Source organism: Gavia stellata, chromosome 7 (genome assembly GCF_030936135.1).
Source record: "Gavia stellata isolate bGavSte3 chromosome 7, bGavSte3.hap2, whole genome shotgun sequence".
Classification (NCBI taxonomy): domain Eukaryota; kingdom Metazoa; phylum Chordata; class Aves; order Gaviiformes; family Gaviidae; genus Gavia; species Gavia stellata.
The window spans coordinates 36,639,371-36,653,585 of record NC_082600.1 but is presented as its reverse complement, the minus strand read 5'-3'; the positions used below and the strand labels follow the sequence as shown (position 1 = coordinate 36,653,585).

At 37.2% G+C, this 14,215-nt stretch overlaps 2 protein-coding genes across 2 annotated transcripts; one reads left to right on the top strand and one right to left on the bottom strand.

Annotated features, from left to right (window-relative positions):
- The first annotated feature begins 455 nt into the window (after nucleotides 1-455).
- On the top strand, nucleotides 456-4,784 carry LOC104262902 (fibrinogen-like protein 1-like protein). Its single transcript, XM_059820031.1, has 2 exons — nucleotides 456-603; nucleotides 4,084-4,784. Exons 1-2 carry the CDS (start codon nucleotides 456-458, stop codon nucleotides 4,782-4,784), a joined length of 849 nt encoding a protein of 282 aa, XP_059676014.1.
- Nucleotides 4,785-11,707: 6,923 nt separating this feature from the next.
- On the bottom strand, nucleotides 11,708-13,294 carry CHRM5 (cholinergic receptor muscarinic 5). Its single transcript, XM_009819397.1, has one exon. It carries the CDS (start codon nucleotides 13,292-13,294, stop codon nucleotides 11,708-11,710), a length of 1,587 nt encoding a protein of 528 aa, XP_009817699.1.
- Between the last annotated feature and the right edge of the window lie 921 nt (nucleotides 13,295-14,215).

The window sequence follows — 14,215 nt, the reverse complement described above, 5'->3', positions numbered from 1 at the left end:
CTGTTTCTGCCAGTTTGACCATTGGTGCCTCTATTTCACTACAGTTTGGACTTGGGGAATAAGCAAAATTCAATTCTGATAAATATAAAATGTGGGTTTTCTTTTGCCATTACATTACTTTCTATGTTTTTTTGTCACACACAAAATTACATTATGTTTCATTGCTCAGCATGGCACAAGGTGACAGAGGTGAGAGACATTCTAAGTGTCGCAGCACAGTGCTCCATGTCAGAGGAATGACCAGTCAGAAATAGGGTGCGAGACATCAGGAACAGGACAGGTCCTTGAAAGATGGGAGAAGCCAATTTTGGCAGAGGCTCACTATATTGAAGCTAGGTATTTCAATACCTTGCTCCTTCAGGACTTTCATACTAGAAGTCATAAATCCTTCCATTGTCAATTCCAGTCTATGTTACAGTTCTGTATTGCTGCAGGAGGACTGACTCGGAAGGAAGATGCTGTTGACGAGCTCTGCAGGATTTATTCTGTTCTGGCTCTCTCATTGCACTGTGTCAGTGAGCACCAAAGAGGCAGTGGTCTTGGCTAATGCCCACCTTCTCCCCCAAAGAGGCTATGAGAGACTGGGTAACACCAATGGAAAAGGTACTCATGAAGAGAGTGAGTGATTTGGATGCATGCTGTGTTTTACTTTATTGCTTTGCTGTGCCATTTTCAGCCAATGTATTTGAAAGTTAGCCCTGCAAAAATACTTTGCAATATGAACATGTGCTGCCCCAAAGTCCAGAATCTTTAAAACCCTTGCTCAGCTGCCGTCTAATTCAAGAGAAATTAACAGGTTTTTTGTAAAAAAAGTATTTTGTGGCATTTGAAGACTTATTCTTAGGACATTCATATCTAGATTATATCTGACACCTCGGTACCTAAATCCCATTACTACCTATAACTGAGGCATCCCTCTGCCTATCTAGCTTGCAAGGTCCAGTTTCGTAGGCTTTCTAATACATTTACCAGAGTAGGTGCCACATAAAATGTACCCAAAAAGAATAGTGGGATTGATTCATTTTCTTCTTCTGACTGATGGCACTTGAGGGTTTATAAAATTCACTTTCCAAGTGAATCCTGTAACAATCAGTTTAATGATTTTCTCATTATCTGTCTATAGAAGTGGTTCTATTTTGCATGAATAATATTCACTGAGAAGGGCAAATACAAGTGTCACTGTATATATCGTGGGCTTGGACAGCACTATATATAAATCACTTAAATAATCATTCTATAAGATCATGGGATGAGGTTTGGAGTCAGGCTATGTCTACCAGGCTAATGTTCTAACAACTGGGGTAGAGAGTCATGTACACAGTTCTGCCCTTTCAGGATATTTAATAGTGTCACGCAGATGGTATTGAGATTTAAAGTATTCTATTCATGGCTGTAGATTCTATTAGGCAATGAAAGGCATAAAAGTAAGACCTTGGAAAGCCTATATACTCCTGTAAATCTATCCTGAGTGGCTTAGAAGTACCGATAAACTTCTGAATATCAAAGACTATATTTAACACAATACTGATACTATGAATAATACTGTTTAACAGGTTTAGTCCATCTGGACTTCTACAAAGCCTATGATACAATACTTCACACAATATTAAATCAGAGAAGGTAGAGTTACATTATAATTTCAGTAGAGATTGAAAAGAAACTGATAATGACTTGAGAAAAAAAGTAAACCATAAAGTCAAGGGGAGACTGGAAGTACTTGCTTATAAGTGATCTTTTCAGTATTCTTAAGTATACTGACGCAAAAATAGGGATATGCTGATAAAATTTAATGATAACATGGAGTAGAGAAATGCCAATACAAAGAATCAGAATATTACACAGAAAAAAAAAAATCATATGTTCTTAAGTAATACCACTGGGATGAAAAATAAAGTACAAAATTCTAGGTTTTACTGCAAGTTGAGGACCTTACCAGTTACAAAGATCCAAAGACCAAACTCTAGATTAAAGGAAACTAAGCAATGCAAATGCAGTCCTAGACTGTATCAACAGAGATGTTTTTAATAAGACTTGGGAAGAATCAGTGGCAGTACGTAAGGCCATCTGCTATACTGTTTGCAAATTTTACCCTCATTCTAGGAGATTAATTTGCAGAGAAGAGGTGTGGAAAAGCTACTAAGACAATTAAGGAACAGAAGATTTATCTTACACTAAATAATAAAAGAATTTATTTATCCTAACAGAATTTACCCTAACAAAACAAAGGCTGATTAAAAATATAGTTGTCCTCATGTTACATCAGGGCTTATTACCCAGGAAGAAGCGGTATTTAACTAAGGAACAATATGATACGCGAAAGAAAAAGAGGGACAGTGGATATTAAGAAAATTAAATTGGAAACCAGATGAGTGTTTCTAACAGGCTAGTGACAGTTATTGAAGTCTACAATGCTTTCCAGTTGGAAGAGAAGAAATTTGATAATTCTGTGAAGACGACTGCATGATGTGATTTCCTAAATGACCAGTAGTAGACAAAACAGTCACTCATGGTCCATTTCCCTTTCCAGAAGGTTGGGGACTTTTTTTTTTCTTTTACACTAACCAAACCATTCAGTTTATTTTTGATCTGTTGGTCACGAGACCATACAATGAGATTGACTCTTTTCAGACTCTGTTCTTCCGTTCAGGAAAAGAAAAACAATGTGCTCGGTAAAAGGATCAGCAGGGGCTCTCTGGTCAGTGATTTGGGCAGAGAAGAGTTTTTTTCTGAGCTTTTATTTTAAATTTTTTAATCTTTGGAAATATTTTTCCTTAATAGTTTTTTGGAAAATTTTTGAAAAAAAATTAGGAAATCTTGCCATACTTTCCCTGAATTATCCCAGTTTCCCAGAAGAAAAAACTAAGTTCTAAATACAGTATCTAAATTCCTATCAGTCATTGTCAGGACAGAACACAGGATTTCATAGATCTGAAGAACTGTCGTTTTACATCACAGGTGGTCTGTAGGAATTTTTCTCATAGAGATATTAAAATTGTCAAGTTTTTATTAAATTTAAATTATAAATATTCCAACATATAATGACATGCCTTTCAACTATATGGAGAAGTGAGTGATTTCAATTCATAAACAAGTTTCTGAATAACGGAACAGACATTGAATAACATCCTTCTCTACAAAAGGAATTCTCTATATATGAATTCATACGTAGATAAATGTATTTTAAGTAAAGTATATTCTGGCTCTTAGAAGTGTCACAGTCAATTGTAAAAAACAGATCATTGTGCCTTAGTCTCAGAGATGCTTGATACTATACAATAGCAAGAGGTTACCTTATAAGCAACTTACATTTAAAAAAACCACAGTATATATATTTCAGCCAAATAGAGAGGGTCATCCCAAGCTTTATATGCCATTTTTATCACCCCTCCGAGTCTACTGGATAGGTAATAAAGTGGAAAAGCACTGATTATTGGTGTTCAACACTGCACAGCACTGTAGTTGTACCTGCAAATCAGTGGTAAGATTTAGCCTGGAGTTTGAGTGACAAGAACTGTTCCTAAGAAAATCCTCAGATGTTTATATGTTTTGTATTAGCAAGAAATGTGCTTTATTATCTCCCTTTTATCAATGAACACATGGCACACTTATTGGAATTTAATGCAATGATGTTACAGATGCCTGAAGTATAAATTGGTTAAAGAGAAATTAGATGTATTTGTTGAGGTTAAGGCTAGCTCTAGTAATTAAAACACAATGGTGCAACACATGGAACAGGGAATTGCAAACTTGCTGACTACTCAAACAGGAAGAACACAGGAGGAAAAGGAATAGTCTGTACAAAACTTTTGGCTTTTCAACCATATTTCTGTCATAAATGCAAAATGACAGTTCTGTTGTATGACAGGGTAACAAACCCTTTTTTGAATTTCTGAACATTTCCTGCATGTTCTGCCCTGAAATCTTCCCCCTTTAGCTAAGTAGGTGTCCACCAGCTGGGATGAAGTTGGAGTCAGCTTCCAGTCAGAAGGCAATCATTCACTCACTCTAAAGGACAGAGTTCAATACCTGAGATTTACTATTTGAACAGAAATTTAATTTAAAACTTTTTTTCTCCTTGCTCAGACTATCCAAGGGATTGTTTTGAGATTTTTCAGCGCTCCAAAGGAAATTCCAAAGATGGTCTTTACATCATCCAACCAAAGGAGGACCCAATTGTTGTCTCTTGTAACATGCAGGATGGTGGCTGGACAGTAATCCAGCACATTACAGCCAATAGTACTGTCGACTTTGATAGGACCTGGCAGGATTACAAATATGGATTTGGCTCCGTTCATGACAACCATTGGTTAGGAAATGAATATATGCATCAGTTAACTAGCAGCTCCGTGCAATATATACTTGGAGTTAAACTTGTAAACCTAAATGCTGAAATCAAATGGGGACAGTACGAACCATTCCTTATTGAAGATGAAGAGTCTCAATACCGAATCAGGGTTGGTCTATACAAAGGCAACGCCACTGATGCTCTGACCCTGGACACAGAAGCTTATCTCCATGACAACCAGAAGTTTACCACCAAGGACAGAGACAATGACAATTACTTTCAGAATTGTGCTAAATTGGAACACAATGGCATTCCCGGGGGAGGCTGGTGGTACGACGCGTGTGCTGGAGCAAATCTAAACCGTAGGAACGTGATATATTGGCAAAAGGACTGCAACAAGCAACGCATTTGCAAGTTTGCATGGATGATGATCAAACCCATTGACCACAGCCTGTCATATCCAACCAAGTCCTGTCCATGTCAGAAAGTTGAACTGTAGATAATCCATGTGTACTTTGAAAGGAACATGGATTCTTTGTCCAGTGACTGAAGTGAACTCACACTGACTGAATAATCACACTAAGTAATCATGATTGAAAATTTAATCTGGGCCTCTGCAAAGTCTTTATGATAACATATCGTACAGCACTGGACCAGGACATAGGCATCTACCAACCACACAATTGAGAAGTCACTGTCAGAAATTGAGGCCTCTACCAGAAGATTTAAATTAATTTTATAGTATTTTAGCCATAAGAGGAGTCACGTATGAAATCCAGGATATGATGTCTTGTATGAGATATACATAAATATACATGCATTTCAGAAGGTTTTGCTCCAGTATGAATGTTCATGGTTGATCTCCTGTAATTGCACATCTTCACATATCACGCAGGAAGGAAATTTCCAGTGAAATACCTACATTTACAAAATGCATATTGGAGAGTATTGTGTACCATATGGCAGCATCAGACCTTTCCTTTTTACCTTTACTGAAAGGTATTTTAATACATAAAACTGGAATTAGCCTCAGCTCCCATGGCTTCTTTTCCCCTTCATTGACTCTTATTTTTATTTCTACTTTTTAATGATGCCATACACAATGAAGTATTCAGCGTAGGCTTTTCTTTTCTTCCTTCTTTTTAGAGCACCCAGAGCTAATGGGATCATCAACTTTCCCATTTAAAGCTACTAAGCCAAAGTTTGCAACTCCTCTGAATTTTTCCCCAAGAAACTCAGTGAACACATTTTTTAAAAGATCAAATTGATTTCGTAATTGTTTCCTTATTGCTCCATTTTTTCCCTGAATATTACTCCACTTTGTTTACCACATTTTACTGTTGCTTCTCCCTGTTCCATGATGTGGTTCAGCTTTCTCTTTTTTTAATACCACTGTGAGAAAAGAAGAGAGCGTTGGCTTTATTTCACATTTGCTAGCTTCAATTGTTTTGGCACTCAACCTTGACATTATTTAAACAGTGCCTTTTTTGTGATTATAAAATAAAGAGAGAATCTTTAATTTTCATTATAAATTCATCTGTTTTAAAATAATAAATAAAAATATTTCCGTTTTGATAATCTCAAAGACCTTGTTTTCTTTTACAGCTGTTTGGGTTACTTCAAACATTTCTGTATCATTGGAATAGCTGAATGTTTTTGTTTCTGATTCTCATATGTATAACCTAAACAATAAATTTCCAGACTTCCACATAACCTTTTTTTACATGTTAACCATAAGTTTAAAAGTATGACAAAGTGGTTTTAGGACCAAGCACTGAATACTGTACATCAATAAATTAGCAACGTTACCTGCCTGGGCTCATTTTCTCTCCTATAATTAACAAAACAGAGAGACCTTTAATCACGCTCACATCTTCTGCATTTCAGAAGGCATCGGGACCCATGCAGAGTGGTGGGGTACAGAGCTGAATCCAGCCACACTCTACAGCTGCTATCCACCACTATACCCTCTCCCCACTCTTCCTCCTATAGCTACCTGATGAACTGCACATCTAAGGAGGCCTTATGTACGGCATACAGTAAAAACAGCTGTCTGACCTCCACTGTGTCTAGATGGCTGCCTCATATAAGGAGTGAAAGATATTCCTGCTTATATCTTGGCATTGTAATACAGGAATTCAGTAAAAATCCCCAAACTTCAGAGGTCTACTGAAACAGGAGCCATCAGCAACCAGGGTTTGGAGAGGTACTTGTTGAGAAGAAAACTTTTGAAGGATTTTAAGTGTCTAGTTGTTTGAGGAAGACTGACTTGTTTGATATATCACCAGATACATGAAGAGACTAATGGCATTTAGTAGCTAATGCATAAGTATTGAGTAAAAGTCAGCAGTTTTACTGAGTGTAATGAAAACTGAAGTTCCTAATCTGATACATAGCCCAGCGGTACGTATTAAACCTGAAGAAATACATTTACCAAGATGGAAAAAACAATTGCAACACCAACCCTTTCTGAAACCACTAATAGTCATAGTTTATCTCTAGTTATATAACACAATGCTATCAATTTTTCTTTTCTTTTTTTTTTTTTTAACTATATATATATGGGGTAATAAAATCATAAGAAGTTTATTTGCATGAGCAAAGTTTAAGGTTTTATGACACCCATCTGTCAATTGTATGTGGAAGACAACTTCTTAGTGGGTTCAAAAGGCAGCAATGGAGATTTGGGATGACCACATAAGAAATAAATGGACTCAGAAAATCAGAAAGATTTGGTAGAAGGAAAGCCAAGTATTTAAGTGAAAAGACACAGTATCCATTTTTGGAGTTCAACTTTGGAAGGGCATTTCAAGACGGAGAAGCCACTGACTACCCAGTGGCTGTGGGAGCATTTCGGGAGCTGATGGAGCCTTTGGATTCCCCAAGGCAAACACTGCAGGGAAGCCTTTCGGAGGGAATTTCTGACCTGTAATGGTCTGTAGCTCATAAAAGTAGTGAATGTGGGGTGTTGGGTTTTTTTTTAAAAAAAGCCTTCTGTAATATCAAAAAAGAGTAGGCCGTAAGTAAGAGGTTTTTGGGCAGAGTCCTTTCAACAGAGGGGCACCTAGATGTACAGGTCATAGCAAATGCTAACTCCAGCTTGACTGTTATGTACAACTGAGGAAACAGGTATTTGTTTCTCACTATGCCCAAGTGATTCCTTCATATTATTTCTATCTCTATAGAAAGCAAAGAAAATTAATATTTCAGAGGAAAGTTACACCATTCGATTGGTTTGTTTGTTTTCCTAGAGCAAAGAATCCAGAGAAGCCAGCAGTATGTATATCCCCTAAAAATTATAGAGTAACTTTAAAAGGGAAGCATCCAAAAATTCTCCTTCAGTATGAAGATTTTGGGAATCCCAAAATATGAAGGGGTGATTTGGAAACTGTGTTTCCTACCACAAGTAAAGAAGCATCTTACAAAATTCTATTCAAAATCCAGAATCTGAAAAAAGCCCACAGGTATTCAATCGAGTTTCATAACAACTGCGTTCTATGAGAAAGCAGCATCTTCCAGATTGTTATGGGATTCTTTAATTGTTGTAAAGATTTCTCATTTAAGTTTAACATACTTACCACATCCCAGTGACACTTTTATTCCTTCAGGTATGTGACTATCCTTAGCTACATTTGTATTAAGATTTATCAGTTAAATTAGTTTGACATGTTCAGGTCATCTATCAAATACAACACGGAGGCAATGTCACAGATTTCTGAGAAAAAGCCCTATGTGGGAGATGAAATGATCAGAATAATTAAATTTCAGATGGGGACTTTTCATGAGACTCAACTCTAAAACAACTGGAACAATATCTAAAGAGTGATAAGGAAGTACAATTAAGGATTTTGCCTTGAAGTGCATCACTGTCTCTGGATCTAGACTTCTCAAGTCCATATATCCCAGTGTAGGTCTCATTATGGGTACAATAATGATGAGGAACAAAAATCCACATATAAAAATAACTTTCAACAGTTAATAGCAGTTACTAATTGACATGCATAGTTGAGTAGGATAAGCAAAATCAGCAACTGAATTATATAATTAATGGCAAAATATGCTCTATCATATTTTACAGGTTCTTACATTATTTTCTCTATAACCATTTTGATTTCATCCTTGCTCAATTCAACAGGATTTTTCTATAAAGGGAACCCCTGCATTTATCTTGACTTTCCATCCTTTGCAAAGCTCTTCACGCTGTGCTAACTAGTCACAGAAAGGGCACAACTGTAACTAGGTGTTCTATACCCGTTTAGAAATTCTGGGAACTCTTCCAAGTATTTATCTACAAACATAAATTATATTTACAGAAAATGAATGTTACTTGATAATTTATGGGGATCTGGAATATATAGGGAGACTGGTATGTATGAAAAGGGAGAGACAAAAAAATTATACCCCCAGTTTATGGGAAAATTCAATATTAAAAAATATTAAAGTGTGCTGGGTCTCTGAAAAGCTTAGTTAGGGATGTATATTTATGCATCTATATTGATAATACATTCATACATATCTATATATACGTATGTGTATGTAATTATGTATAAATAAAATGTAATTTTACAAAAAAGATCTTTTCACTAGTCCATGACCATGACCATAATCAATTATAGGATCAGTAAAATGTTCATTAAAAGGACAGAAATACAGATAACAAGATTGTTCTACACTGTAAAAGTCCCACAACACTTTTTAAAGGTACAAAATATAATTTGAAAACAAAATATAATTAAGTACTAACTGATACTCTGATGAGGATCACATTTTCTTTTGTGGTTTTGATTTTTTTTAAGAATAAACATTCTATGTAACAATAAAGCCACACACACCTCTTTATATTATTCTAGGTATTTACAATGTACCCATGTTTGGCCATGTAATGTCTCATATGGTGAAGTGCTAGCAGCACAGTTCGAGCACGTATTTCACAATTACATTGAACCAACATTGTTGCATCCATCACCGCGTATTCTAATACGTTTACTGAGCACAGCGTCCATAAACATTTACAGAACACTCTAGTTCAACAGAAGCCAAAACCAACAAAAAATATCCCATTTAATTTCAGTAGAAGCCTATGCTTTACTTTAGCAACAACACTGCAGCTAGCAGGAACTGTTACTACCTCATAAATTTTGCCTTTAACTACAGCTTGTGCCGCAGAGGGACATATTCATTTGCTAAAAATCAAACAGTTTACTGAATGTCTGATCCAATGTAATATAGAATAAACTCACTATAATAACCAACTTGTACATAGTTACTGTACACAGGAAAAGCTCTGGATAGTGACAGAGGAAAACTGATGAAAGAGTCTTTATAAAGACCCATACTTTCCTTTAATAAGTAACCATATGCTAATGCACAAAAAATAATAGGCACAGTATGGTGTGTTACAAAATCAATCATGTGAATTTAGAGACCATTTTTACATATTTTTACATTACTACACTGCTAATCTTTCACTGACACAATTTTCCCCTCTGGAGATTGGGGATAAAAAATATTAATTACTTGTACTGTGGTTGTTGACATGGAGGAATTATTTATCTGTAGGGAAATATTTTGATGGTATAATAAGTTAATAAATTATATGAACAATTTCACCGAGAGCAATGGTACAGTCAGGATGACTAATACAATCCCTGAAATGTGCAACTGGGTCATGTCACCACTGCAATGTCCCACTAAAGTGTGTAGTAGATATAATATGAAGATTGGCCCAAACTAATATTCCAGAGCATCTCACCCCGAATTTTGACAGAAAGGCTAGAACTGAATCTGAACTTTGTCTACATGGAGATCTTTCTTATTTATTCATAAACATTTGTTTACTTTAGGACTTCATTCCTTATGACTCCTGTCACCATTAACTTTGTTTTCCTGTGGCCATTTCTGAGGCTTCATGCTTGTTCCCACCACAAGGAGCCAGGTCACCAGTTCCGTTCCAATGGCCTTCTGCTGAAGGCAGCCCCTCGCTTATGCACTCACTCAGTCAGTGCTGCAGGTCTCCTCCCAATCTAACACAGACATCAGACAGGCACATGCAGTTCAACCCTGCCACAGAAGTGTCCTCACCACAAACCCAAAGCCCCGGCAAACCTCAGCTAGCGGCCAGAGTCTCGGCTCATTGTAACTAGGCCAGCACAGCCCAGTCCCAGAAGCCATAACCGTCAGAGGGGTTGACTCCAGCCCCCAGTACTGTAGCAGATATGGTTCTGCTGGACCAAAAGATAGTGACTGGGGATAACTTATGTTTCCAAACACCTGATATTGACTAGTATTTGTAAAGCTATTTAAAGATAAAAAGTGCTATGAAAGTGCCAAGTGTCCTTAATAGTTTTATATAAATATTCCAAAACTACTTAAAAAATCTTTCTTTTTTCAGAGATGCCAATTCTGTCACTGTTTATAATAATTTCATAATATACAGGTAAATGCACAGGGCATCAATACATATTTTTCTCTTGCTCTGCATCATTCCATCAGTAATGGAAACTTTTGGGGCAAGGGGAAGCGCAACAAAGGAGACTGCAAAAAAGAATTTCCTTGTGTTGTAAAGTAGATAGACTACGTCCATTATGCTTCACAGTCAGTTCTGATTTGCACCATTGTCACTATTGCATAAAATTTAAAAATTTCCTTCAGAGGCATTGGGACATGGAGAAATTTGGAGGTATCTGCTAACCATTACCATTTTTTACAGATGACAGTGACTTACATGATGGAACTGAGATTGGGACTTGCTTCTTCGTCTACAAAATACATTATCTATTTCCTCCACTATAAGCCCCTCCTATGTCTCCACAAAAGTCATCCTTAAAGTGGAAATTTTGTCAGTATTACATTCTCCTATAACATGTGTGTTCATTTTGAGTATTATGAATCTCCCTAACCATTTAGTATTGGAGATGACAGCATTTCCCCTTTAAATAGACCTTGTTTCATTCCAAAAGCAGGTGGAAAAGTCTCAAAACAGAAGTAGTATGATCCATTGCTTGGTACATTGAAAACCAAACAGACAATACTCTAGAAAGAAACTATAAGAAGAAGCAGTTCTGCACTACAGGGATATAGACTGGATTACCTGACCTGATGACTATATGACCATCCCACTCTACTTTCTAGTAGTTTATAATTTACTCTACATATTCTCAGGCTGAAAGAAAGGACAGAAGACCCCAAACATAATAACTTTAATGCAGATCTACTGCATAATCAAAAACACCCTGTGTTGCTCACAGCAGCCACTGACCTCTATATCACAAGCACACTACTTTCATGCAAAATTTTACTTTTCTGCAGAATTTTTTTAACCCCTAGACATATAAAGCAACAGCTTTGAAAAGACAGAATTGCAATCAATTTACTAGGCTATGTCAATATCTATTTTCTCCCTTATCCCTTATATAAGAGCAATTATGGCAGCCTGGTATTGCCCTGCCAGTATAGCTTCTCTTCCACTTTTTTCTTTTTCCACTGGCAGAAAAGCAGCATCTTAAAAGTTTTCCTGAAAGTTTTGTTACAGAGAGCATAACAAATGGGGTTAACAGTGCTGTTCACATAGCATAGCCAATATCCGAGGTGCCACAATGTCAGGGGAATGCAGTCAGAGCAGAATGTGGAGATCAAAACCATGATATTGTAGGGAGTCCATGTGATGATAAAAGCCAAAAGAATAGCACTTAAAGTCTGTGCTGCTTTGCGTTCCTTTATAAGAACCATCCGTTTCCTTTTGGTGATTTGGTTATTTATATTTGGATCCATGCTTTTGATGGAAAGATCCTTTGACAGAGCAGCAGAACAAGGAGTTATTTTTACTTTACGGCAACCATTGTTGGCTTCTTGGGTGCCATCAGCCTTAACCACCAACCGGAATTTATAAGCCACACATTTTTTACTTTTTTGTACATGGCCTTTAGCGGGTGACAAAAAGTATTTCTGGTTCTCAAAATCATTTTCTTCAGGTTTGTCTTTGACAACAACATCCGTACTCTCATTAAACTCTTCTGCCTTACCTTTCGATGGACTTTTGTAAGTTACTTGGAAAACTGAATCATTGGCAATTTTATCCTCCTCTTCTGAAGATGCATAGCTGCTGCAGGTGGTTAACTGGTCAGCCTTAGCCCAGTCGTTACAAGTACTCACTGCCTGAGAGGCTTTCACTGTAGCTGACGTACTTCGACTAGATGAAGACCAGGAAGCCTGACACCTCTCTCTTTTGACTAAGTTGTGTTGCTTGCAACTGAAGCAAGACTTCAGGAGAGTTTTCTGAGGCTTTATCATCTCAAACTCTGCCACAGATTCTGAACCCTGCAGTTCAGCAAGGTCCTTGGTACGTTTCTCCGTCTCTTTATAGATGCGGCAATACAGAATGGTCATCACGGAAACTGGTATGTAAAAAGCAGCAATTGCAGTACCAAAGGTGATAATGGGCTCATATAAAAACTGTATCTGGCACTCTTCAGGTGGTACTGTTCGCTCACCCACAAAATACTGCCAGCACAAGATTACGGGTGCCCACAACACGAAGGAAATTAGCCATGCCAAACCAATCATGATGCCAGCTCTTTTGGGTGTGCGTTTGGCCCTGTAAGTTAAAGGCCTTGTGATGGAAAAGTATCTGTCAAAACTGATGACTAGGAGGTTCATTACTGAGGCATTGCTAGCTACATAGTCCAGTGCTAACCACAGGTCACAGGCAAGGCTTCCAAGAGACCAATGGCCTATGAGTATATAGGATGTATAAAGGTTCATAGAAAATATTCCAATGATGAGATCTGCACAGGCAAGGCTCAGCAAGTAATAATTGTTGACAGTTTTGAGCTGACTGTTAACCTTGAAGGATATCATTACAAGAATATTTCCCACTATGGTTATTAAGCTTACAATTGCAGTTACAGTGGCAATAGTGATGACTTCCCAGAGGCTATGCCCCTCTAACTGCTTATGGTTGATGGATGAACTGTTTGCAACAGTAGAATTGCTGAATAAATTTATTTCCATTCTTGTTCTTGGTGTATTGTCATCCGGATCTTAGCACTGCTGCATATTGCTTTCTGTACTTGAAAATATTCTTTTGGAGACAGATGTAAAGATCAAAGGAAAAAACAGAAAAAGAAAGCAACTCATTAAATGGCACAGACTTCCATTAGAGTTACCATAAAACACTTGTAAAACAATCTCTCAAATTATCTGTGCCCTCTTTTTGCATTTTGCATTTTGATTATTGCTTCTATATGAACATAACTAAAACACATGAATGTACATTCTAGGACAATGTACTCTGGCATCTTATGACATTTCTAAATGCAATCAAAACAGCTATTGTTTCTTAAGACAGTCAATCATGCCAGCTCTTACATTTTGAATACCTTAGGAGACACTCTACATATTCTTAAAGGCAAACATTTAAAGTTTTGCAATGCAATAAGACAGTGAGACACTGTGTTCTTTACTATAGTACTTTGCAGAAGACATGTCAAGATTTCAGAAATTGTCTTTGGAAAATTTGGCGAAGCCACCAACAACAGAAAGAGAATAAGAGGAAACTGGGGATGCATGGGGAGTTAGGAGCCATGCTGGCATGGTGGCAGTGGGAAACTGCTAGGTGTTAGAAGTGCTTGGGGAAACTGAGGGGGAACCTTTGAGTTAAGGAAGCAGGCAAGGCTGAGAAGATGTTTTTGGAAAAATAAGTTAGGCAAGAAAGACTTTTCTCTATTGGGAGATCTCAGGACAGAGGAGACTGATAGGGTGAGGTGTGGAAGTACAGTTTGGGTAAGCTAATGGTAGGGTTGAGGACAGAAAAGAGTAAACTGAAAAGGAAGCAGCAATGGATGACCACAGTGACAAGCAATGCAACAAAAACAATTTAATACTTGCATAAGCAGCGAAAGGTGGAAATGGCACCACTGTCACTTTGTTAAT

Bases quoted from the DNA above. Each gene is read 5' to 3' on its own strand.
- LOC104262902 (XM_059820031.1), top strand. From the start codon at position 456: ATGCTGTTGACGAGCTCTGCAGGATTTATTCTGTTCTGGCTCTCTCAT. The intron at 604-4,083 runs GTACTCATGAAG...CTCCTTGCTCAG, and splicing joins GGGTAACACCAATGGAAAAG to ACTATCCAAGGGATTGTTTT.
- CHRM5 (XM_009819397.1), bottom strand. From the start codon at position 13,294: ATGGAAATAAATTTATTCAGCAATTCTACTGTTGCAAACAGTTCATCC.